Source organism: Myiozetetes cayanensis, unplaced genomic scaffold, assembly GCF_022539395.1.
Source record: "Myiozetetes cayanensis isolate MyiCay16 unplaced genomic scaffold, myiCay2020 scf4, whole genome shotgun sequence".
NCBI lineage: Eukaryota > Metazoa > Chordata > Aves > Passeriformes > Tyrannidae > Myiozetetes > Myiozetetes cayanensis.
Window position 1 is genome coordinate 6,783,580 of NW_026087631.1, and position 27,342 is coordinate 6,810,921.

A 27,342-nucleotide genomic window follows, 5' to 3' on the forward strand; every position below is an offset into this window, starting at 1 on the left:
TTTAGGCTTTTTGTCTATTGCTTGTCCACGTAACTAAAGGAATAAACGAAATGAGCATTTCAGCTGCTGTCCAAGAGAGCAGCCTGGTACAGCTAACCCCCAGACTAATTCTGGTGTTCATTGAGATGTTTCTATTAGGCAAAGCCCTCTTGAATTACATTTGGTACCTCAGCAAGCACAATTTTGTCAGCAGAAGCAACAAAATGGGCAGGAGAAACAATCACATATCATGGGAGTTTTCTCCTGCAGGCTTGAAAAGAGCTGCTTAGAGCAGCTATGAATAAAAAAGAAGAATCTCTCTGAGATTCTATGAATAAAAAAGAAGATCTCTCTGAAATATGGATAGAATTTTCAGTAGAGGCTTTTATTATAAGCCATTGTTACCACTTGGAGCTGCATCTAGAAATGAAGTAACCACAAAAGTCAAATGAAATATAAAACAGGTCACTGCAGTCAGGACCTTTCCAGGTCAACATCCTTAGGTGCTTTTCTGAGCATAACTCCAAGCAGTGCAGTAAATCCACTGGTGTGATGATCTAATCTTACAGCTACAGAGGTAACAACCATTACAGTGAACCCTCTGTTTAAAGGGAGCTATCGCTACCTAAGGAAGGCCACAGAGGAAAAATTCAGGCACTTTATCCTTAAAGAAAGAGTAGCATATTGCTTCAATCTGTAGAACTATCACCTTCACCATCACCTTTCAGATGGAAGCACTCCCTGTTGACTAATAGCACCATCATCTTCTTCCTTCCCTCCGCCAGTGGTGGTGGGAGGGACCCCATCATGCAGAGAGGGGAAGAGTTAGTTTTTTACTGTGACACTGGGAGAACAGGAAGCTGAAAGGCAGACAGAGAAGATAATAGGCTGTTATTTTCTTTCCATGAACATTCAGAGAAGTGTTGTGTTACCCCAAGGGGAAAGGTGTCTGCATCAGATCATGTCCTTTCGTAGCTCTGCTGTGATCAGTAGGGAAAATAAAATCACTCCAACAGAGGTGTCATTGCCACCCACAGCAGTGAGTGGAAAGAAGCTGCTGCTCAGAATAGTGCTTCTTTTCCCCTTGTATTCCAGGAAGTGGCATGATTCAATTATGTTTTATTAATAGATATATTATTATTAGAGTGTACCCAGGGACAGCAAATAGATAATAAAAATAGATACACTAAATTTTAGGAAAATAAAATCAGCCTTTTATACACTCCTTTTAACAAAGGCTGCCAACCAAATTGGAAAGGAGGCTGTACTAATAGAATTTTCAAAAAATACTACTTCGGTAGTATAGACTAGATATGAAATCTGAGCCCAATTAAATCAGTGGACAATTTCCTACATATTATGCAGACCCAGGTTTTTGCCCTAATTGCGCAGAGGTAGTCGATATTAGGTTGCCAACTGTCTTCCAAGAGATCAGAGATATTTTAAATTAAGCAGATTTTCAAGGTGACAGAAACAGTTAAGTGGTGAGACAGCTAAGAAGCCACTGTTAATGATATATGTTATTGTCATCATGAAGAATGAATTTTCTTTCCAACGTCACAAACAATATTTCCTAATTGAAAAAGAAAAAAAAAAAAGAAAAAGTTATTTTTTTGGGGAAAGATACATTCTGTTAATGTTTTTACTAGGAAAACATTCCAGTCACTCTGCTACGATGAGCTAATATGATGATGGTTTATTTTCATATACAATATACAGCATCATGAGACTGTGGAGATCTGGTAAGTGCATGTCACAACCACACTAAACAAAAATGATAAAACACGAATATACTGTAAACAACAAAATTCTGCAAAATTTACAGTCATCAATGAACATTTAAGTTAATTTAACAATATCTAAAAGTTCGAAAATTCATAGTAACACATTGATACGAGTGTTAACTTGTAACAAATATATTGTAGATTTGAATTCTTGTCTACCACTTGTCACAGGTCATGACATAATTACATGTGGCACTAATCTATGAAATAAGTAACAGAGTTCAATATGATTCCTATTCAGAAACTACAATCACTAACATCAGGAATAATTATGTCCTGAAATTATTTTCATCCCCTTCAGTGTATGTTAGCATATATAAGTACACTTCTCTATTTGATTTAAATTATCTAGCAAAATTACTGGCAATATTCCCTTTCAATTTATCATGCTCATCTTTGAAAACCTTACGCAAAATCCTTCGAGACGGCTTCTATAAAATTTGGAGCAGACATGAGTATTGTAAATGTGCAAATGATGGCAAAAAGGGTAAATGCAACCAGGCATAGTCTGTCTATCACAGCAGCTGCAAACTTCCACTCGCTGCAGATCTCCTCACCCTCGTCCTGTTTCCTGAACCGCATCGCTATGAACTGAACTTCCTCCAGGATCTTCACAATCACTGGGAGAGTGTCCATTAAAGCTTTCTTTTGAGCAAGCTCAATGTCTTCTGCCAAGGGGCAGGTCATCTTCCCGGCCTTGCTGCCAAGATCGTTCTTCTGGGGGCAGCAGGGGCTGTCCATGGCGTGGTAGCTGTAGATGGAGTTGCCATTGCTGGACTGGTGCCCGGGTAGGACGTTCACCTCCATGCTGTTTACGCTCAGGTGGTGCTTGGAGTAGCTGTATTTGCAGGACAGGGGCTTTATGTTTTCCCCAGGTTTCTTCATTCGCAGGAACCAAGCACACCAGTTCAGCAGGATGACACGGACCTGAAAGAGAGTTACCAGGGTAGAAATACAGGAGATTTTTTTTTTAACGTTTTGTGACTATCATGTGTTGTCTTTTAGAAATACTGATGGATTTCTGTGGGTTTTTGAGGTCTAGCTTCTTACCAAGGATGGTCTTTTTCTGGATCTGTTTTGAACACAGAGGTGTTCAACACCCAATTAGCTTATAGAGCAAAAGTGATGTAAAATCTTACTACACAAAGTGGTTCTTGAGGTCCCATCTTTACCAAACAATCCCAGATCTATGCAACTGAGCAGAGAGTACAAAATTGGCTGTATAGTTTTGAAACATTTCTCAGACTGTAAGCAAAGAGATAGACCTAAATATTTTGTGGGTTCAATATTTAGATTCTGCTGAAAAAAATCCCTTTACAGCAGAGTAACAGCTAATTCTAGCACATTTCCCTCCCCCATTTCTGTTATTTATTCTAAATAAAAAGTTTTGATTGGCTTTTGGTGGTTTTGGTTGCTTCACTTTTTTTTTTTTTTTGAAAGCCATTTTACCCCTTTGAAGAGTTCAACCACATAATACAGCAGGCCTTTTTTCAAAAGAGTAAGAGTAAATCGATTAAATTTAGCAGCTCAAAATCTGAATGGTGCTGCTAATTTCTGTCATCTCCCTGTGCACTGGTGCATCACAAGAGTGCTCTAACCTGCACATGTCAGACTGTGCCTCATATGTTTCTTGTTGAGGTCAGCAAACGAGCTAACTCTGGAGAGTGCATCCAGATTTTTTTTCCCAGTGAATTGATCTTCAGGTGTTTTGTCTGAAATCTGAGCCTGATAGAATTCCCATTGGTAACATTGTTAACCTTGAAAGGCAGTAAAACGGCTGTGGAATCAGTAACATCTTATGTGAAGAGAAGCAAAATAACCAGTAAAATCTTGTGGTTAGAAAGTCCTCCTGGTGTTATGTGTTCAAAATGGACATTTGCAATGTGCTTGTGAAAGACCCTCCATGCAGCCAGGACACTTTAACAACTTTATCATCCTGGTTGCAAGACAAATAATCTGATGTCCAGGAGAGAACAGACATGGCCTCAGGTTTAACTTCAAAGCTTTGGCCCAGGGCTCCCTGTGTAATCCTGCTCCAGTTACTGAGGTAATGTTTGACCTAGGACCACAGTTTGCCTTCAGAATCATTTTAGATGCAGGTTAAGTTGACTCCTATGTTTTCACAGTGCAGATGGGAAAAATAATAATAGCAAAACCCAAAACCAATGACCAGTGGAAGGCAGTTACATGTTTTTTTTTTTTTAATTCTGCATTGTGAGCTGTTTGGGGTCATAGCCCTGTGCCATTCTCTGTGAGCCATTCTGCTTCTCTCCCACTAATGAATCTTTTATTCTTCATTGTTACCCTGGTTTTGGCTGGAATAGAATTAATTTTCTTCCTAGTAACTGGTACAACGCTGTGTTTCGAATTCAATATGAGAATAATGTCAAAAACACACCGATATTTTAGTTGTTGTAAGTGCTTAGCCTGAGTCAAGGATTTTTCAGTTTCCTGTTCTCTACCAGTGAAGAGATGCACACGATGCCATGAGGGAGTAATGGTCAGGACTGCTGACCTGAACCAGCCGAGGGATATTCCAAAGGGATATGAGCTGTGGCGAGTTGTTTGTGAACTGTTGATTGCTGCTCAGAGACAGGTTAGACATCAGTCAGCAGCTGTTGAGCAATTGTATTATGCATCACTTATTTCTCTTGCATTTAATTCCTCTCTTTTTCACCTTTCCTTGATGTTTTCATTATTATTTTTGTTATTAATAATTATTATAATTAATACTAGCAATATTATTTCATCTTATTCTGTTTCAATTATTAAACTGCTGTTATCTCAACCCATGAAGTGGTTTTTCTCCTAATTCTCCTCCCCACCAGGGAGGGGAGGTGAAGTGTGAGCAAGTGGCTTTGTGATACTTAGTTGCCAGCTGGGTTCAAACTACGCAGTAATGAAAGACTGTTTTCCTGTTATTCATATTATTTTGCTTTCATTGGGGTCTCTAAATATTTTATTATTTTCTCCATAGTCACCACAGACAAATAGAAACCTACAGTGTGGCAGCCTGAAAAAAACGACCCTGCATTTAATTGCACTTACTTAATTACAATGTACTCTGATTCCTCATGGAAACAAAATGGGACAAAATGGAACAAGACAAAGGTCTTAATTGCTAGCAATATGTCAGTAGTGCCAGTGCCAAAGGGAAGAGACTAATTAATTCTCTGGAACTGTGTAATTCCAAAATACTAAGTCAAACAACTTTCTTATTAGAAAATGTGAATATGTGTGCCTCAGCTCTGGAAGGAGATATGAGTTGAAAAAAAAAAAAAATTCCTCTAATACAGGAATACTGCTTTTTCTTTTGAGGCAGAGTTTTTACTCCTTAGGGAAATTACATTTATAAACTACAGTCAAACACATTTTCCACAGAAAAATAAATACTCCAAAGACAGCAACACATCTTTTAATATGCTTGGATTTTCAAATGCTCTATTTCCTTGAAAACAGACATTTAGGTGCAATCTGTTCTTGTCATACCAATTAACTGAGGGGACATCTGCAGCATACGGGTTGCTGGAGAACAGATTGGGTATGATGACGTGAACCTATACTCGCACCTGCATTGTCATATCTGGGTTTCTATGAAGGAAGGACACAGACTCAGCTGCCTTCAGAGGTCCGCAGCCTAACCCTGCTGTGAGCTTCTCCACTGTGGTCGTCTCCTAACCAATATAGTTGCACTGGTGGCTCCCATCACAGTCACCTTCCTGGACTAGCCCAGAGGAAAGAGTCTCCAGTTCATAGAATCATAGAATCAGACGGGTTGGAAAGGACCTCTGAGATCATCAAGTCCAACCCTTGATCCACTACCACCACAGTTACTAGACTATGGAACTCAGTGCCACATCCAGTCTCTTTTTAAATACCTCCAGGGAGGGAGAATCCACCACCTCTCTGGGCAGCCCATTCCAATGCCTGATTACCCTCTCTGTAAAGAATTTCTTCTTAATATCCAACTTAAACCTCCCCTGGCACAGCTTGAGACTATGCCCTCTTGTCTTACTGATAGCTGCCTGGGAAAAGAGACCGACCCCCACCTGGCTACAACCTCCTTTCAGGGAGTTGTAGAGAGTGACGAGGTCTCCCCTGAGCCTTCTCCAGGCTGAAGAACAGCCTCTCCTCGTAGGACTTATGTTTAAGTCCCCTCACCAACCTTGTTGTTCTTCTCTGGACCTGCTCCAGTATCTCAATGTCCTTCCTGAACTGAGGGGCCCAGAGCTGGACACAGCACTCCAGGTGTGGCCTCACCAGTGCTGAGTCCAGGGGAAGGATCACTGCCCTGCTCCTGCTGCCACACTGTTCCTGATCCAGGCCAGGATGTCCTTGGCCTTCTTGGCCACCTGGGCACACTCTGGCTCATGTTCAGCCTCCTGTCAATCCAGACTCCCAGGTCCCTTCCTGCCTGGGTGCTCTCCAGCCACTCTGTGCCCAGCCTGTAGCTCTCAGGGGGTTGTTGTGGCCAAAGTGCAGGACCCAAAACTTGGCCTTGTTGAACCTCATCCCATTGGAATCAGCCCAGCTCTCCAGCCTGTCCAGGTCCCTCTGCAGAGCCCTCCTGCCTTCCAGCAGGTCGACAGTCCCTCCCAGCTTTGTGTCATCTGCAAATTTACTAATGATGGACTCAACCCCCTCACCTAAATCATCAATAAAGATGTTAAACAGGACTGGGCCCAGCACTGATCCCTGGGGACACCACTGGTGACTGGATCCCAGCTGGATGCAGCCCCATTCACCAGCACTCTCTGGGCCTGAGTTCCTAACCCAGCACAGAGTGCCCTGTCCAAGTCCTGGGCTGCAGCTTTTCCAGGAGTGTGCTGTGGGAGACAGTGTCAAAGGCTTTGCTAAAGTCCAGATAGACACATCCACAGCCTTCCCCTCATCCACTAGGTGGGATTAAAGCTCTTTGATATGAGGCATCAGCACCTGTGCATGTCCAGGTTTGAAGCACATGAAAAGAAAGTCTAAAAGCAAGTGAACCTGACTTAGGCACAGAAAAGAGCCAGAGTGCTCTTGCCTTTTCCCCCAGAACTCTTTCTTCTCTCAGTGCTTGGTCTCTCCAGCCCTCTCTCCTGTGCAACAATCTTGGTTGTCAGTAGAGAAGGGTGAATTGAGCTGTAGCCCATGCCTAATGTTATCACTCCCAAACAACTCAGTAGCTGGGCCTTCTTCAGTGTTCTTTTCAGTGCTATTTCAGCTAATTGACACAAGTGTCAATTAGCCAGTAGCTCTCATTTCTCAACTGAGAAGCCAACAAATGCCTTAACTGAATACCTTGGATTTAAACTCCCATCTTGGAAAAAGCTGGCTTTAGTAAGTCATCAAAGATTAATATAAAAGAAAGGCACAATTCTCAGTTGCATAATAAGGGAAGAAGTAACACCTAGAGAGAGGCTAAACACTAACTCTTTTATGCAAAAAATTTCCTTCTTTCTGAAGTTGGCTATCTTAGATTCCTGGTTTTTATGGAGCAAACATCATTCAAGGTGTCTCTGTAAGAAACACCTGACATAGATGAATAGGGGAAACTAAAAACCAAAAAAGGAGACTTTGCCATGAATCCTAATGACTGAGCCTTGTCCATGTCTTACAGAGGACAAATACCTACTGTTGTGGGGTCATCCTCTTCTCTAAACACTTGGAATTCATCTTTTCCCTCTTGAGATCCCTCAGTCCTATCAGCTTGTGTGGTCTACAGCTTTTACAGTTCTATCATCTCTGCTTCCCAGTAATGCTTTCCACAGTCTTTGCTTCCTGATGGCTTGTTTTGTAATGTGTGCCAGTTCAGCTGTGAGGCCACTGCACAGGGTTTCTCCAGAGAGGGAGTTTGTTGTGTGCTGTGTTTCCAGAAGAGAAAGCAAGAGACTGGTAGAGAGAAAGAGCTGACTTTCAGGGCCTGTGAGACACATGAGCCATTGTGTCCACGTTCTTCAAAAGGCAGACGAAACAATAAAATTTTCTGTGGGGGCTCTTACACTGCTGCATAGCCTGAACATGTTGGCATCTGAAGCGTGTTTCCCCAGATTTGTGCCCTCGAGTTTTGCTTACAGGTAGGTTCTTCCAGAAAAATTCACCCACTCTGATGTCTTGAAAGTAAAGAGGATTTAAAATAATACAGCACTTTGAGAAATAATTGTGATTATGCTTAATTGTTATTGGACTTGAAAAAAAAAAAAAAAAGCATTGAAGCAGCAGTTTAAAGAGAGGCTAGACTGTGACTATTTGTATCTGCTCCTGCTTTCATCCTTTTTCATTTTATAATTACAAAGCACACCTTGCCTATTAAAATCAATTAGGGAAAGGAGAGGGGGAAAAGAGCATCATTTTCCTTTAACTTGAAAATCTGAAGGAACATTTCTTTTGAAAGCCAGCTGGCATTGGTGCCAGACCTCACTGGGCTGACAAAGTCTGCTGCTGTCTGTAGAAAAGTCTGTAGAGAAAAGAGGATCCACATGCTAACGCACTGAGAATGGATCAGATGGCAGCAGACAAACTGCCCAGTAGAGAATGGTGTTTGTTAAGCACTTTGAAATGTCACATTTTGTCAGTACTGGTGCCTGCTGGATAAGAAATCAAAGGTGATGCCCACAGGATTAGCACTTGCAAAGTGGGCGCTGAGAGAGATTACTTTGTCATGACTCAACCACCCCATTGTAAGTGCAAATACAAAACCCAAATAAGAAAGACTGTTTCAATGGAAAAGTAAATTTAGTATGTTTTTGTTCTTTACCTCCATTAGCAAATTTAAGTATCAAATATGCTGTCTGTAGCTTACTGTTCATATTAGTAGGGAGCAACTTCTGTGCCTCATCTATAAAAAAATTTACTATAGTTTTTAGATTATTTTTTTTTCCTTCAGTAGGAGCCTGTTGAATATTTACCACCAAAGCTGCTTACCCATTTGGGCATCTTCCCCGCCTGGGGGTCATGGTGGTGAAACTGCAGAACCAGCACTGTCACCACCACAGACAGACCAACGATGACCATGATGCTAGCGAAATACTGAGCTGCAAGGAAAAGGAGGACTTGGTTAAGGAGGAGGAAATCCAAACAAAGAGCAAATAATATTCCTTGGCCATGCCTTGAGATCTACATTTGAGAAGCACCGCGTCACGTCTGAACACCCCCCTCTCTGAACTGCTTCACTGGAGAATTTGCAGCCTTTGAGGTTTTCAGTGCATCTGCTCAGCTCCCTCCTCTCCAATGAGGGAAGAGTGAAAAGTGCTTAGTTTTCATCCCAGAGAGGAATGTAGAGCCTCAGGGTAAGGAGGGCTCTATGCCAGCTGCCAGGGCAGCAAGAAGTTGAGCTGACAACACCTACTGAACACCAGCACACCCAGTTCTAGACCTCCTGTGCAACAAGCAGAGGTGCTGGAGGGTGATGCTGTCCTCATGGTGCCACTGGATCCCTTCAGAAAGTGTCACCAGCTCCCCACCTTTGTCCCACTACTACTCACAAATGTTTAGGCATATTTTTCATTACTCCTCTTTGCCATCAAGACCACCACTTCTGCTTCCTATGAGGGCACACCACACCCTTCCTGAGTGACAAATTTAAATCTGCTGTGCAGGAAAGAAATCAAGATCTTGAATGTCAGAACTGAGACTTGAAGCCATATCTCCTAAGTGGCAGTAAGGCTTCGTCATGCCAGGAGTGAGGTTGATGCACTGGAGTGTAAAGAAGAATTACCCACAGGGGTAATGACATTTGAAGGTTTCAGTGTCAAAATACCAAGGAGCATTACTTTTGGCTGATAGGATGGTACACTGTGGGAGAGAATGTCACACTGCCCCACACTACAGCCTCTTCCCACTCCCGGCCCTCCCTCCCGCAGCTTGCAGGAAAAGTCAAAAATTCAATACAAGCTCCCAGGCAAGTTTTGTTCTGTCTGTGTTTCTGAATACCAAATCCCACTGCCTCAGCAGCAAAAAGCTTGTTCATAATAATGAGGTTCTCGGGCCTTCCTGAAATCAGTGCTGCAATTGCTTCAAGAGCAGATATGGCTTTTCCATGGCCAAATGAATATGTAGCTAGATTAGAAGAATAGTCCCCAGGGTGAGTTGAATTTAAAGGTCTCTGTTGCACTTATTCATGAGAGAAGAGAGTCAACAAGTAGTCAGAAGCAGAGCAAACCAGGAACTCAGGTTTCAGGGAAGCTGTTATGTGCCCCAGGTAACAGAAATACAACAGTGTTGATATTGTTGGTTTAATTACTGCTGTGAGTCACTAAATAACTTCCTTAAACTCTATGCATTTTGATGCCACCAGACTTCAGTGGCCTGAAGTGGTCCATTTAAAATGGCTTTGGCTAAGATTTTTCACATGTCCCTGGAAAATTAGTCACCTGGTTGAACTTGGAAACAACCTCTTATTGTCTGACTCAAGATCCCAGCCAATGACTAGCAGAGGAATTGACACTCCTGGGGGGTTTTTTATGGAGTAAACCCAGGAAGAGAGCTCAGTGAACTGCTGTGTAGACCTGCTAGCAAGTGGAAAACAGTTCTTTGAGGAATAGACTGGGAACCACAGGGGAGCTGTGGACCCATAAAGAAAGATGTGTTATGGTTTTGCCTGGTAATAAGCAAGAAAGAGTCTGGGTGTGCATTAGCTGTATGTTGAGCAGGTGGGGTGCTTCTGTTCAAGGTCCAGTGAAGTTTTCAGTTGGAAAGCAAGGGTGGAGGACATAGGGCATGGTACTTCAGCCCTCTATATTACTGTCAGGCAACCAAATGTCACAAGATATCTGTGAAATCCAGCAGACAGATTTATGGTCCCCAGATAGGTGCAGGTGCTGTATTCATTTCAAGGAGAGAAATCATAAAGTCCTGGAAATGCCCAGACCTACTCTAAGGTAGGATTTTGCCAGCCCTGAAAAACCAGCAGTGAAAGGGGAGGAAGAAGGTAGCACGGTTGTTAGTCTGTCATATCTCTAGCTGGAGATATGATGAAGGCTGTTACCTCCATTTCTGTGACAAGAGAATGTAACCTAATAGCCTTTGGTCACAAAGGAATTCATAGAATCATAGAATCAGATGGGTTGGAAAGGACTTCTGAGATCATAAAGTCCATCTCTTGATCCACTACCACCACAGTTATTAGACTATGGCACCAAGTGCCACATCCAGTCTCTTCTTAAATATCTCCACCACCTCCCTGGGCAGCCCATTCCAATGCCTGATTACCCTCTCTGTAAAGAATTTTTTCATAATATCTAACCTGAATCTCCCCTGGCAGATCTTGAGACCATGCCCTCTTGTGTTACTGAAAGCTGCTTGGGAGAAGAGATCAAGTCCCACCTGGCTACAACCTCCTTTCAGGGAGTTGCAGAGAGTGATGGGGTCTCCCCTGAGCCTCCTCTTCTCCAGGCTAAACAACCCCAGCTCCCTCAGCCTCTCCTCATTGGGCTTGTGTTAAAGTCCCTTCACCAGCCTGGTTGCTCTTCTCTGGACCCGTTTCATGACTCTCCTCTAGCACCCCCTCTGATATGACCATGACTCAACCTTCTCCAGCAAGTCTGTGAGCAGAAAAGCCTTGCTGCTGAAGGGATGAAGCTACAATGTTCATGGATAACACTTCCTTTGGAGCCAAAGGACTGCAGTCTTCACTCACTCTGCCCTAGCCCCACACTGCCATGAATTAGTGAACTCTATTTCTGCATCCCCATTGATGTTGCTGAGCACAGAAATAGGATACTCTCTTGTTAGATAAGTAATAGAGTAAGAACTGTGCTTAGGTTTCCCAAGCAGCAGCTCTTGCCTAGTCACCAGACTTTTTTTGACAGTATTTTAGGGTCCATCTCAAATCCTATAGGACTTATCCATCTGGGGCTTTGAAGCAGTTGTTCCCAAAAAATCCTATCCCCCTGTGTGTCTGTTGGCAGGGATAAATGCAAATCTGATTTTGCAAAGAAGCCCTTTCATTCAAACTGTGGGAGGGAAATGTTCAGCAACTCTCACTAACAATCTCTCTGTGTCCTACTTGTTACTCCTGGTTACTAGGTCAACTTGGAGCCTTTAACAAATTCCTTCACTCTGGGAAGTGTGTCAGGAACAGCCATCCTGGACTGGGGTGTATTTGAAAGACCAGGGACCTGGCTGCTGTTAAGTCACATGCTCTGTGGCACAGCTGGTAAGTGATTGACACATTCTGGAGGGGAATTAGCTCATTTGCACTCTCATTTGCCACAGAACAGGAAAATGGACAAGAAGACCTGTACTTGGAGCCCCTTGCTACCCCTGACTTACACAGCACCATTCCCCAGGGATACTGAAGTCTGTACTGGTCACTTCTAAGTGCTCTTCATATGTTTTAAAACCTGTGTGATGCTTTCTTCAGCAGTTGTGTGTGAACAGAAAAGGTGTTTTGGATGCTTGATCCATCTCCTTAAAACAGCATGAAATGCTTGCTCTTCTACAATTGTTTTTCTTCCCTTTGTTTACCAAAGGAGGAATGATATAATATCTGGACATCTGTTTAACATCTGGGAGTTGTCAGCCTCTGCTTCATGACTATGATAAGATGATACTGTTTTCACAGCAAATACAGATTTAATAAAAGCACAGATAGTCAGTAAGGTCTTCTAAAAAGTCAGCAAAAACAGATATTTTTTCTTGCAGGTATATTCTGACGTCATCTATATCAAAGGGATAGCAATGACTTGCAATTTATAACTTGAAGGGCATTCAGTACTGCTTTTGGATATTTTGTGGTATTATCTGATGCTAGAGAAGCACCTTAGGATTATTTTAGAGATGTTTTTGAAGACACACTGCTGAAGTGGAACTGGATTAACTTCAAGGACTGATTAGGAACAAGGGTAAATAAAACAGAATCCTGAAGAGGAGCAAGATGATTCCAGATGGATGCCATGCCTTGTTGATTTTATCACTGAACACTAACTGAGACAGCAGTTATCATATCCAGATTTGTTAACATTGTCAGTTACAGGAAAGGCAGAGCATCTCCACTGTGACCAGTTATAGTCTTGTTCCTGGGAAACAGTGGGGGAAGGAGGAGAGTGTTGTTCTCAGTTACAGACATTGATCAAGTTGGATACCTCCCACTGGTGTTCCTGTTTCTGTTCCGTCTTTGCAGGAAATGTCAGTTTTTGCATGTGAAATGATGGACTGCTTTAGACCTGCACTAAGTCAGGTAATTTCAGTCTTTCTGAGTGCTTTGTTTTTCTTGTGACCTCAGAATGAGATATTCATTGCTCTTCCTTCTGGAAATGGTCCAGGTTAATGAACTGAAGCCTGTGGAGGATACTGGAAACCTCAGAAGCCAGGGGGCTTCCTACCCCTCTTCTTTGCTCCTATGGCAGGGACCAGGCCTAGTGCTGAGCAGATGCTGTGGCAGTCTACAATGGGCAATGTGAGAGTTACTCAGAGATCAAGAAAGCCAAAAGACAGAGGAGAAATTCTCCTGTGGAGTTACTGTTGTGCACAGACAGCAAAGAACCATGGAGGAGGACACAGGTGGAAAAACAACTTCCTGCGCTGTAAAGATTAGTTGTGGCAGACACACCCTGTGCTCCATTAGCTCCCAAGGACAGCAGAAAGTCAAGAGCATCATTTCAGTCCAGATGGTCCCTCATGAGATGTCTTAAAAGAGTGAGAGATTTCAGGATTGGGCTCTGTGTCTGACTGTTGATTATAGTACTTGTAGAGGGAACAGAGGCAGTGTTCTCGCAGTGTTTTCAAACTCTTCTCCTCCCATGTGTTTTTGAAGAATAGAACTGGGTATTTGAAAAGTAAAACTGTTCTTCTTTTCTTTCTTTCCCCCTCCTCCCCCCGAATAAAAAGGCATCCAAGATTCTTGGCTTTGGGAAAAGCACCACTGATCATGGGGCATGAAACTGTAAGAGCTGCTGTGAATGAGAATTTGTGTTTTGTGGAAGAGACTGAGCAGGGTCATGACACCAGCAAGGTACCAGGCAGAACCATGTAAGGGTGGGGGGGAAGGGGGGAATACTCTAAAAACTCAAAAAGAAACAGTGAAATGGCATCAGCTGAGAACATTTAGGAAGATGACAGAAAATGTAACAAGAGATTAATCTAATTTTCTCTCTCTAGTTAGAACCGCTAATGCCTTATGTTTGTAACTTAAAACAATCTGTGACTCCTGGAGGTGGCAAAGCACCCCATTGTTTCCCTGTCTTAGTAATTCTGAGTCTCATTTGCTGTATGACTAAATGCGAGAAATCACCCGAAGCATCTGCTGCAAACTCAGTTATTCACAGTGTAAAACCTTCAAGCTAATTGAAGCAGGGTAGGCATGATGAGGGATGGCAAGGGGGGGACACAGCTAAAAAATGTCATCATAACAAAGCCCCAGGCGGCAAGTAAATGTTGTATTTTCTTATAGAAGCAAGCAGATAAGCTCAGCAAAATAAGACAGAGAGGAATGCAGTTCCGTTAACTGGAGATGAGGATAACTTTATTCTTACTGTGCATTATTTGATATGTCCAGGCAAAATGTCAAACATCATGTGGATGTTAATCACAGGAAGTGACAGCTCCTCATATTCATGAGCCTCATGTTCCCCTGTCAAACACGGTCCATGACCAGCTTCCAGGTGTTCCACACTTTCTGCCATGAACTCCTTTTAAAGCAAAATACAGATTTTTGATCCCAAATCAGCAGTGTTATTTTGGAAAGAGCTGGTAGGAAATAAGGATTTTCAGCACTTTGAAGTTATTTTGGCATGGAAACTAATCAGAAATTATTAAGCAATTCTCCTGTGGAAGGGGACTTCCTGTGGAAGGAACTGACACGTATAAAAAGTGTTAATGAAAGAAAGAAATCATCTGGCTGGCCTGGGAGGTCTGAGCATTTAATTTTGAGATTTGACTTTTGAGCAGAAGCATGCCTTATCTGCTTTGACAAAGTACTTTGAAAGTGATACTTCTTCAGAGCACTGGCTAGGATGGATAAAGAGCAACCAGTTCAGAGTTTGTTGGCAGCTTCAGTCTCAAGCTGAAGGAGTCCTGCTGTAGGTGCTCCTGGGTGTTTCTCTGTGTGAGTGAACTTTGTGCTGTCTGGGGCCTGAACTCAAAGCCTTTAGAAAAGGTGGACATGGGTGGGTGAAGGAGGTTCCCCACAGCCTGTGTCTCACTGTAGAGTGGAATAAGAGGTGAACCTGTGGCTTACTAGTGGGGACCGATACTTTCTTAAAAACAAAACACCTGGTGCTGGAAGAAGACAGGATCACAGCAGGATGGGGAAGTATGGACAGATGAAAACTTCTCAGTGCCATGTGGCACCAAAGGTTTTCACCTTCTGGAAGTGATACTGCAAGCAGGTAGAAAGAAGATGTGCTGGTTAGGCTCCTAACTGGGTTGATCTCAATTTTCTGAAGCAATGGTTTCTGGCCATGTCTGACTTTAACATGGGCTGTGGATTGTTCTGTCTTTCTGAAAAACTGCATGGTTTTGGTGGGAACTAAACATGACATTAGGAGATGAATTTTTTTAAGTTTATGAGCCCAAACTAGCAGCTTATCCTGAGATATTTTTTAAGACATTCCCTCAGCAGTCTGTGAAAAATTTGATTCTGGTCACTGCTCTATTTGGTGCCACTGAATGTGTGACCACATGATCAACAACTGTGTAGTCTTAAGCAGGCTCCAGTCAAAGGACAGTCATGAATGGGAAAAGTTATAGGTAGGATCTCTTAGTAACTTCTTAATGCATGATTTCTTAGTCTTAACTACAAGGTTGCTTTCCAATGGAAAACAATGTTTAATGAAAAAGATCAGGGATATGAAGACTTTAAAGGAATTCAGGCGTATGTCTTTTGCCTAAGGAAGGAACTCATCCTTTCTTCAGAGATGGTCATATAACCATTATGAAACCCAGATCTGATTATCCACAGCTATTTACATAGAATCATAGAATCATTTAGGTTTGAAAATACCTCTAATATCATTGAGTTCAATCGTTTGTCTAACATGGATCACATTGTCTTCATAGAAATAAAACAGTCTTTCCAGTTCAGATCTAAATGCCTCGAGTATATTTCTCAGATGAATTACCTTACCCTTTAGCCTGAAGGGGCAGGGACTGAGTTTGCACAAAAACTCTAATAGAAATAACAGTATTTGTCAGTAACAGTATTTGTTTAATTTTGGTTCGGCCATTGAGCCAGGAAATCAACACAGTGGGACATGGATATCCTTTCCTACGTAATGCACTGGACTGGGTGCGATCATAGGGGTGGGCAGGTGCATGAAATTACCATGAAATTAGTGGTATGTATAGTACAAGAAAAAATTGTGCATAATTGTATAGGTTTTCAGAAACAGAAAAAAAAATTTGCCATATACCTGAGCTGTATCACACAGACTTTATGATTTTACCCAGTGATTTGTGCACTCAGACTAGCAATTAAGGTGTGTAACACATCTGGAGTTCTCTGCATTTCTGTGTACACTTTCCTCAGGTAACGAACTCCATCTGCCTACTTGCATAGACTCTTGGGAAAAGTAATTTTAAAGAGAAAAATTAGAAGTGAGTAAAACCACGAGTGCCTTCCCGTGAGGCATGATTAAGCTATAGTAGAAAGGGTAAGCTCAGGACACAGCTGCTGCTGTGTAGCCATGTTCTGAAAGTCTTTTAGGAGCTGCACTCTAGAGGTTTTAAGTACCAGGAGGGACTTCCAGGCCGTTTTAGGGAAAGAAGCCTTATTCATAAAATTGACTTCTGAATTCTGTGTTGGATTCTGACTAAAATGTTCTGTTTGTAGATGCCATGGAACTTCAATGTTTTTTATTTAAATTGTTGAGCTGATTGCTGTGCTATGGGTGGTTAATGTTTTAAAAAGAAAAAGAAGCATCTTTTTCTGGTTTAGCCTTCTCCTTTCTTTGGCATCTCTGCAAAAGGGCAGGATTTGACTTTTGAAATATTGTGGTGCCCTGCTTCACACAGATGTGTGCTGTTGAAAACGCCTCTCAAAATATCCAGTTTCCCAAAGAGAGAGGATGTGCTGAAGAAGGATGGCAGCAGACATGCTGCTGGGCAAGGAGCAGCTACCTGCTGATGCAGATGCAAACCCCAAAAAGCTGAGTGGGAGCAGGGGGCCAGCCTGTCCAAGGGGAACATTTTCTTGGCACAGAGAGTGGATTGCTTACTGAGGAAAGGAAAGCTCTATGCACAACCCTTCAGTGTGGAGGCACAGCAGGGTCCTGACGCTCAAAGATGTTGAGAAGCCTGCTACTGATTCCCAGATTTATCAAGATTTTAGCAAGCTGGTCGCTTTCTCTTTACAGAAAAGACTTGCTTTTAACATGTATTAACACAGCAGTTGGTGAGCTACTGAGAAATGGGAGTCTATCATCCAGGGAAGTTGGATGTGTGGAGTAAGAGAGTCTCTGCTTTGAGAAGCTTTACAAACAGAGAGAATGCAGAGGTTGCACCAAGAAAGGGGGGACCCACTCTGCAAAAGTAGAAAAAAACAACTGTCTTTCCCCCCTTACATCCTTCTGATTATTTACTATGAGAGGTGCTTCTTTTATTGTTAATATAATTTGAGGCCAGGGGAGAGTGGCCTTGACTAAGATGAACTGAGGTGTGATTTCCACATTTCTTTGTAAAAATGTTCCAGAGTGAAGAAGCTAGTACTTTTCTTAGTATCAGATTAGACCAGCTCTCCTTTGCTCCCTCAAAGACACTCCAAATAGCAGCTGTGAGAATTTCCTGTGCTACTACAGTTCACTATTTAAAGCTGGGGTCAGAAAAAGGAGAAAATAAGAAGTACAGCCTGTTAGGTGTTAGTGTTTTTGAAACAGCAAAGGCTGCAGGAGTTCATCCAGGTCCAGGTAGGTGTGGATACATATTTATTTTTAAAAATTCAGACCCTAAGAATATAATGCAGATTTTTAAAGTGTGTGGAGACCTGTTTTTGAAGTATCTCTGTTCCCACAGGCACGAAGACCAGCAACAGTGGATTTTTTGGTCATCAGCAATGAATCTTTCTACTTCAAGACCAAATTACTTGCATTCTTCACTAGCCACATGCTTTAGAAGATTTTTTTATTCCTGTAACCTCATGCTAGCCATACTGATTCTCCAAAAATTGAATGAGCTGTCCAAATTTACTCCTTTTCCTCACATTAGTTTCTGAGGATTTTAACAGGACTAGAGGTGACACTGAAAAACAGTAATCACGACCTGATGTATTCACTTCAGCAGCTAAAATATCCCATTTGGGAATACCTGTAAGATCACTATGGAGAGATTATGCGACGTCATCCTGTTAGAGTAAGGATAAGGTTTTCAGAACTCGAGATCATGTAAAACCACACAGCCCAGCTTGGAGCATTTGCTGAATAATGGCTGTTTGGGTGCAGTGGATGAGGGAGTTCAGGGACTGATTGTAAGATCTGAACATGCCCAAATCCATGGGATCACACGGGTGTCACCAAGAGTCCTAACGGTATCACTGCAAGGCTGTGGAGATGGGGTAAGATCCCTGACAACTGGAGAAGGACAGATGTTACATTCACCTCCAAAAAGCCCAAAAAGACAATCCAAAGAACTACGACTCTATCATTGTGAGTTCTGTCCCTAGGAAAATCAGGGAGCAAGTCCTTAAGGAACATTTCTGGGCATTTGAAGAAAAGGGTGAGGTCTGAGAACAGCCATCCAGTGTTTAATAAGGATAAATCACATCTAACCAACATGATTGCCTCTATAATATATTACAATATTTGCAGATATGAAAGAGCAGTAGATGTCATTTACATCAACTTCAGCAATGCTCTAATAAATAGAAATTGGTCTATTATTACAGCATCAAAGTCTGTAATATAACTATTTGTACCTTTTTTTGGTTTAAATCTTACCCTCTGTGATAGCAGACTTTATTAGTAGAAACTCTTCTGGCTATAGATAGTGGACTGGGCATAGGTAAGTGTACTCCTTTATTCATTCTAAATGGTTTTTGCTAGGTATTACAAAAAACAAAAATACGTGAACAGTGTTCAAGGTGCCTTGTGTTTCCCCCCTACACACAGAGTTTGTCTCAGAATTGTATCTGTCTCCATTGTGTCACAGGTATATGTTCAGAAAGGTGCTTTGTTAGTTTTTTGGAAGCTCCTGTATGACTCAGAGTCAAGAGTCCTGCTGATTTTCACTAAGATGAAACACTAAGTTTTTGGGAGGTTTTCAGAAACCCTTGCCTCTGGGTGCCATTGTCCTAACTGTGGCATGCTCATCCTCCCTCCCCAAAGTTAGGTCTAGATTTAAGTCAAGTCCTTGAAGAGAAATAATGAGGTTGGCTAGTAAGTTCTCGTTCATACTATTCATGATATAACTTCTGTGAGGCTTTCATTGTACAATGGTGAGGTGCATCTTCCATCAGCACCTGGATGTATTGTTGAATATTGTGTTAAATTCTGCTGTCTGGAATGTGTACTTTAGTCATGATTTGTACTCACAGGTTTTCCTGTGGTGTTCATTCTTCTTTATTTTGTAAAATATAACATGCTTATTTTCTCTACCCTGCAATGATGCCTCAGGTTCGCAGCTGAGAAACTGAGATCCCATGAGATCAAGGTAAAGGGATAGTCCTATAAAAACAGAGGATGTAATGATGCCTGTCTGGCCCATGTTCCCAAGATGATGATCTGTCCCATAGTTTTCACTATGTATTAAAAATGCTCCAGCAATATATTTGAATTTTGCCTATTGTATCCTGAGTTGCTCTTCGGAGAGTGAGGAGAGGAGGAAAAGAGGGAAGGCGGGGAAGAGTTGCATAACAGCAGGGAGGGAGGGCATTGCAGAAGAAGAAAGATGTATTTTCCCCAATGTTGTTTCCGTGTCCTCTCAACCCTTGCAGTTACCAGTTCATGTGATAGTTCCAGTGCCTTTTTATATCCCTCGTGTAGGTTCTTTTCATACATGCAAAATGATAAAGTCCAGACTGACGTTCAGTCCTGACATTGCTGAATGCAAAGCCAGGGTAACAGAAAGAGTCAGCCCTCAAATCAGCTTTGAACAGCTCTTGAGAGGCATCATACACTGTGCACCAAGCAGGGAAAATCGACTTACCTATTAGTGGGACTGAGTCAGAAGTTGCAGGCATGATCTCAGCCACAAGCAGCATGAATACAGTCAAGGAAAGAAGGACAGTGATACCTGCAGGGAATGAACATGTTCGGGAAGAATGAGGCACATGAACTCTGCAGCTGCTCCTCTGAGGTCTTTGCTGTTAAATATAGCTTTGTCCTGATCTACAGAAAAGCCAAACCCACGACTTCACATCTGTCAATGCAGATGAGAACTTCCACAAAGTGAGGGCATTTTCGGATGCAACTCTATCCATTGTCTTCTCACTTCTCTCTAATACACACAAACACTTACTCCTCTTAAAGTAATGGAGAAATCTTTCCTGCTGAGTGAAACAAAGTTTGCAGGACTGCTGAACTACATTTATTTTCGAAAATATAGCACAAACAAAGCCCAGACGGTTGTTAAGGGCTAGGAGAGGCTTGCACAGACAGAAGTCTAGGTTTTGCTATTGCGTATTATGTAATATCCCTCAAAGAGATGCAGCCTGTTTTAAAAGAAGAACTTTATTTTATCTGGAAAGGCTGTTGCTAAAACTAACTGTCCTGGTACTGAGAAATCACAAGGTCAGTGCATGAACATTAGCTCCTATTTTTGTGTCAACCCTCTACTTCAGCTCAAATTACTCTTTTCTTTGTCTGCATGCTGTATTTCATAGATAGCAACTGCAACCTCTATAGCCTGTGTTTTACCTCTTGTAAGACAGGCTTCTCAGATACTCTTACTAACACTAAGGATACTTCATATGATTTAAAAAGCTCTGTCCTGAAACAGAATCATGAAAAATTAACTCTTAAGGTCTCATCTGGGCCAACCTGTTGTATTCCCAGCTCTCCTCCATCTTCTCTTGGAAGAACCCTTCCTGTTTTTATCAACACAAACACAACAGTAAATATAATTTATCCCTTTCTTGGCTGTCACTGTTTTGCATTCATAGGGGATTCTTGGCTAAGTAGTTTGGGAGCTGATCTTTAAAGGTAAAAATCCAGTGCCCACCTGCTGCTGCTCAAAACCTTTCACTCTTTGTACCTTAGTATGTCCTGTCTGAAAAACAAAGTCAATCAGCTATGAAACGCACTGAGATGTACTAAAGAACATAACCACGAGCATGACAGAATATTATCACTGCTGCCCATGTTGCCAACAGCTTTTTTTTCAGCCTTCTCCCATGTTAAAGTCCAAAAGATTTTAGAAGTGTTTAGAACAGGATGTGTGAACACCATACAGAAAGTTGTTATTCTTTTTCTGTAGCCAAACAGGTACTTCCATTGCTCTCCTAAGTGAAAACTTTATCTATCCATCAAGCACCGCAGCACCATGAGGCATTTATTTTCTGTTTCCCAGGATGCTTATGAAATAAATGAATACTTTAGCACTTACCTAAAGAAATCTTCTCCCCCGAATCAGCTGGCAAAAGGAATACAAGCAGTGCCAAGCCAGATATGAGAACACAGGGAATGAGCAGATTCAAGCCATAGTAGAGGGTGCGTCGACGCATGGTGATTGTGTACGTCACATCTGGGTATGGTTCTTTGCAGCATTCATAGTACATCTCATTCCTCTTCCCTGGGACACCTACAGAGAGGGAGATAAGAGCAGTGGGGAGAGGTGCAAGAGTTATCCGCTTGGACTGGGTCAAGAACTGATGGTTTAAGAGCCAATGTGTGTCACCTCCATCTGCTGTTCCTAGTCCACCTTTTGTGTTTTCCCAGGGTTTACTTTCATGCCTTCTGAGTCACTTGAACCTAGCTTAGCCAAGAAGGCTCATCTGAGCCAGAGCAAAACAGCGCTGAGCATCCCAAACTCAGCATGAAACATGTGCATTCTGCCTTCCTAGATTCTGTGAGTGTTGACACACTCCTGATGTCATATTCACTAGCACACGCAGCAGATTTTCTCTGTGACAAGTGTCACTGCTTCTTATTTTCCTGTCATTCTTTGATACACATTTGCTTTTTTTGGTCAAGAAAAACACACAGGATATGGGTTAATTTTCAAAATTTACAGCTTAAAACCTCTCATACCTGAGGGTTAAGAGACACAGTTTTCCAACATAGCTGTGCTGTAGGGTTGGCCATGGTGACCCTGCTGCAGTAGATTGCCTGATATGCTGCATGATAGGCACTATAGCAGCACAGAAAATGTTAGGAGAGCTGGAAGACCTCAGCACCTTGTATCTTTCATGCCAAAAATTGCTCACTTCTTTTTCATTTCTGTGGACAACACAGAAGATGTGATGATGTGCATATTTTGGCCTAGCAAAGTCTTCATAAAGGATATGGTTGTGGCTTGCCTGAGGTGTTATTTATTGCTTTTGCTGTATGAGCAAAGTTATCGGTCAGAAATAAGCACTATAAAGGAGCACTGGATTGTCAGGAGTGCTCTGAAATAAGGACTAAAGCACTAAGCTGCACTTTAGGAGGACTTCACTATGGGGTCCTCTGGCTTCTCATCAAACTGAACATAATTTTTCAGATTCCCTGAACGGTAAAACTACTGCATGCATTTGGTCAGGGCAGTTATTTCCTCATCTACATATCCAGACTGGAAGATAAAATGTCTGCTTTGCAGCCTCTCTTTAGACTTGCCTGAGTTCCATCAATTTCTGTAGCATTGATTCTGAGTATTCACTGCATAAGTGAGTTCAAAGTAACTCACTGGAAACTCACTCTGAATACCCAGTTTTGGGTATAGTTTCTTATTTTGCAAATGCAGGTGTCTTCCAAAGCACAGAAGAGAGGAGAGACATACTAATCTGCAGTTGTTAGGAACACTTCTGTACACTGATACACACTTGGATGGTTTTCTGGGTGAGAGAGATTCATTTACGTAAAAGTTTTGCTGAAGTGTTTTTTGCTGAAGTATTTTTTTACACTAATCAATTTTGCTGATGTGTTAGAATAAATGTGACAGTAGTGTTCCGTGCACCTACATGAGACAGATCCAAGTTTAGCACTGACGAACTGCTCAGATGCATCAAGACTAGTGGCTTTCATTTTTGTACTCAGTGGCAGGCACTTGCATCAGAACACAGTGTTTTCAGACACAGTTCAATTAATGTGGCTGAAAGGCTGCCTCTGATCTGATTCTTTTTTTTCTCTCTTTTTGCTTCTTCTTACATATAAATTTTTAATATCTGTATTTCATGCCCCCGTGTGATTGATCATCTCTATATATTTGGGGTTAGCCTTTGAAAATTAGACTATTGAAAACTTTCAGGTTGGCCAATTTACCCACTAAATCCCATTCTCCATTTGAGATGTAGTTGGACATATCAGCCTCGAGCATCTGCAGGTCAATCAACCAGCCACTGTGAGTCCAGGAGCCAAACTTCAAATCACACTTCTGCACATCAAAGGGGAACCAGCGGACATCGATATAACAGGTGCTCTTCAAAATGCCTGTGGACAGAAACCAGTCACAATCAAGCATGTGCAAGGATGCATTTCATCTTACCCTAATCTGATTAATTGTGAGCAAGTTTCCTCTCCAAAAAGTCTATGTGATATAGTCATGGAGTGGCCAAACAAGTATTGTGGGTGGAAGATGCTGCCACGAGGGGAATAACCTCTCTTCTTCTGCCAGGGAAGACCCATCTCTCACTGCATCCTTGAGGTAGTTTGCCCAGGAGCAGCTGGGCCATGTGGAAGTACCTGAGGGCTATACTGTACTCTGACACAAATTTTGGGCATTTTTTTGTCCAGCACAGTGAGCAGTTGTGGAGCAGCCTGTGCATTTTCTGGTGGGTTCTGGCTGCTGGACCCTGCAGGCGTGGAATCAGTAGTACAGATGGAAAAGAGGCTGAGGCTTGGGCATGGCTGGCTGAGACCAGTCCCAGTTTGTCTTTTCATCAGGAGCTGTAGCCTCAGCCTGGCAGGATGACTTCAGTGCAGAGTGAGTGCTGCTCTCAGGGTCTCCTCTGGTCACACACCTCCCCACTCAACAAAGACCTAACTGGACTGCACGTGAAATGTGATGCGATGGTGCACACGACCATGCTTTGGATGACATCTCAGGTGGGCCTCTGGAAGTTCTAAGCAAACTGCTCAGGGGAATGTTTTATTGGTTTGTGAAGTGGAAATACACCACTGATAATGGACGTAAATTATCTCGGTCCCACAATTACCCAGCTTGTTTTAAAACACCTTAGTTTCATTCATGAAGGAAACCCGCTTCTATTAATTTCATTAAAAGCAAACAAATGTTCTCTGTACCCTACCTGGAGGAATATATTGGCAGGAGCCAGAGTAATTCACCAGCACATTTGTGTGAAATGTCGCGTCAAACCTTTCATCTGCACTGTAACACAAAATAAACAAAACATGAGAGAACAAAGAAAAAGCAAGCTTATGTTTGAGAACAGTGTAGCAACTGTCAACATGGAAATAATATTTTGTCTTTATTTAACACACAGAATGTCTGAATTAAGTTCCTACACCTGGGTGAAGAGTCTACCCTTGACCAGCGTCTCAGTTTCTCATAGACAGCATTGGCCTGCACCTGGGCAGGTTGGTTGTATGCTGCCATGGCATCCAAGAAGTGAAAGGCAGAGCAGTGGATGTCTCAGAGCACAGGCAGAAGGGAAAGGATCAAAAGTGCCATATTAGCTGTATCCAAAAACTGGACAGTTGGTGCAATGAGGCTTTTCTAGGGCAGCTGTCAGAATGAGGCAGCTCACCGCATAAATCGAGTTATCTGCTACCCAGATATCTGTTGTAACAGCAGTGGTGGCCTTGACTTAACAGTTCTGCAGTCTCTTGGGATGCAGAGGGCTGAGGGTTTGCTTCCAGTATTGGAGGAAGGCACTGGGGAGAAGTTGCTTTAGGGGTCTTGTATGAGGAGATTCACTGAGCAAAAACCAGGTGAAAAGGATCAAGAAAGCAGAATTTATTTACTACTCCAAGCAATTCTGAGAAAACTAAGGGAGTAATGAGCTAGAGTATGACAAGAACTCTACAAGGGGGCAAGGTCTGGCGGCTGCTTTCAGGAGATCTCTTGGGAACAGATTAACCACAAAGGATTCCCCTGGTTTATGGAGCCTTGCCTGTGGTTGCTATGTGCAGGTCTATATAACATGGCTGCACCACCTTACATACCCTGTCTCTCAACTAGATGTATGAAATTTAGACCCTCCATTCCTCTTCTGATCTGCTCTTTACCCATGTCTTGAGTTGTCAATCCTCATTATTGTCCCCAGAACCAAACAAAGTGGATAAAACTGAAAAGGCTAGCTGCAGAATGAGTGATAATTATCAAAGACATAAAAGGCAAGAAGAAAGAGCTTTAAAAATACAAGAAAACAAGGAGAAGACAAAGATGGATTCATCACTTGCTCTGTAAGGAAACAAAACAACAGGATGCAGAGAGCTACAGTATCCTGCATCCTCTGAGCTTCACTGTTCACAGTTAATTCTTGCACAGTGGCAGGAGTTCAGGGCAGAATGTGGGAAGAACAGGTTAAAGAAATGTAGATAAGACAGATTCTACTCAGCAGAGCTGATGAAATTTACTCTTGAGAACTGAAAGGACTGGCCAAAATACCCTCTGAAGCATTAACAATTATCTGTGAGGACTTGTGGAGAACAGGGAATGGCATAGTGAATTAGGAAGATCAAAGAAAATTCTGACTTCTTTTAAAGGTGAAATCATAGACACAGCATCCTAACTTCAAAGAAAATGAGGTGAAAACAGCTGGCACAGATTTGTGAAGGGCCAACTGCACCAAATCAATCTAATTTTCTTACTGACTAAAAGGAGGTGGGTGATATATCTGTTCTTATAAAGTACAGTAATATGGACCAGGCTGTATGCCTCCTTTTTAGAGACTGAAAAGGATTAAACAGACAACAAGGAGGAAAGCTGAAGTAAAGAAGAACACTAAAACAGGTATCCTAAGCCTCCTTTGGATATTTTGTAGTGAGGGCTTGGAATGGAAGATGGATCTTGGTGAACCAGGGAAAATAGCAGAATTAATTTAATCTGGATAATTAGGAAGTATTATCCTGAAAACTGTCAGAGAAAGACATATCAGTGAAAATCTAGTGAGACAGCAGGGCTGAAGTATAACATCTGGGGTTTGCAGCAGATGGAAAAATAAGTCCAAAACTAAGATGTAAACCCAAAATCCTCTCCCCCTGGAAAGCATTAAGGAAATAGCTGTCTAGAGAACTTCCACTACATTCAGCACTGAAGAGGTACTGGCTATAGAGCTAGATTCAGCTCTGGAGGAGCAAAAACAAACTAGAGAGTGTTCAGAGTGGAAGCGGAATGACGGAGAGATTTATATAATACATGATGAGTAAAGTGAGAAAAAAAATCTATTTGTTTACTTTGATCAGGAATACTATTACAGATACATGATTAAAAAAAGAGGAGAGACATGGTAATTATGAAGGGAAAGTGGATAGTTTTTTCTTTGAACTCACTGAGAAAAAGTTAAAGAAGACATCTGAAAAACCACAGCAAGGAAGACTTAGATAGAAAAATCTACTAGCTGGTGCTTGCTTGATTCTGTTATTCTCTCAAGTGTAAGAACCAAATCCATATATGGCAGAATATAGTTCTAGTCTCCCACCAGCCATTGCACATCTTGCTTACCTGTTATACAGCAGAATGTCTGGTACCCAAATCTGGTCAGCGGGAAATCGCAAGTTCTGCACCCCTGGGTATTCATATTGATCCCAAGACAGGTAAACATCAACCCAGTACTGTTGGCAAACACATACATCAGATTACATGAGCTTGTAAAACTCTGCTAAGTTGTCTGGAATATTATGGTAACAGAATGCCAGTAGCAATAGCAGTGGTATGACAATATTTTAATGCTCGGCTTTAATTATTAAGAAAGGTTGGCGTATACACCGAGGAAATAACAGCGTGACTAGTAAAGCTGTGAACTATACATTAGTGTTTAGCTCTCCACTCTGTGGCCTGAAGCCAGGCATCCCAAACCTTTCCCCGTGGGCTGGCAGGCACACTGGTTCTGAGGCGAGGTGGTTTAAATTACTGTCACTGGTAGGTGGACCAAGGTTGGGTGACTCTTTTAATAATCAACTTACTATGAGAGGTAGGCAAGTGAATTTCATATGCCAAGGGGTTGTTTCTGACTTCCACCTCAACACAAACAGTTAATTTGAGAAAGGAAGAACTTTTGGGCTGAACGTTGTGACTTGCAGCAAAGCTCAGTGGTGGGGCTGCAAGGGAAACCCTTATCGGTGCTGATATCTTTGTATCTACATATCCACAAATCTATATAGATATAGATATAGATTAGATATAGATATAGATATATTAGATATAGATATACTGTTGCAGGGACAGGACACCCAGGGGTCTGTCCTAGTAATCCTGTAGTGGCATAGACTTGTCTGAGTTAGTTTTTGCAGTAGAAAACCACTCATTCCTGCTGCAAATCCCAGCAGGTAGCTGAGGAAGAAACAGCCCGTTCAGTTGAACACATTAATATGAGATAGCGTTTGGCTGTAAAAATCAAAACTGAATTAGT

General features: G+C 42.1%; 1 protein-coding gene across 1 annotated transcript in view; it reads right to left on the minus strand.

Annotated features, from left to right (window-relative positions):
* Nucleotides 1-1,688: 1,688 nt before the first annotated feature.
* LOC126647016 (neuronal acetylcholine receptor subunit alpha-7-like) overlaps nucleotides 1,689-27,342 on the minus strand; it is a 55,403-nt gene continuing 29,749 nt past the window's right edge. Inside the window, exons 4-10 of the mRNA XM_050328861.1 lie at nucleotides 26,436-26,545; nucleotides 24,058-24,137; nucleotides 23,072-23,239; nucleotides 21,219-21,413; nucleotides 19,821-19,907; nucleotides 8,670-8,779; nucleotides 1,689-2,690 (exon numbers count right to left, since the gene is read on the minus strand). Of these exons, the coding sequence (XP_050184818.1) occupies nucleotides 2,169-2,690; nucleotides 8,670-8,779; nucleotides 19,821-19,907; nucleotides 21,219-21,413; nucleotides 23,072-23,239; nucleotides 24,058-24,137; nucleotides 26,436-26,545 (1,272 nt within the window). The 3' untranslated portion in view covers nucleotides 1,689-2,168. The remainder of the gene's footprint in view (nucleotides 2,691-8,669; nucleotides 8,780-19,820; nucleotides 19,908-21,218; nucleotides 21,414-23,071; nucleotides 23,240-24,057; nucleotides 24,138-26,435; nucleotides 26,546-27,342) is intronic.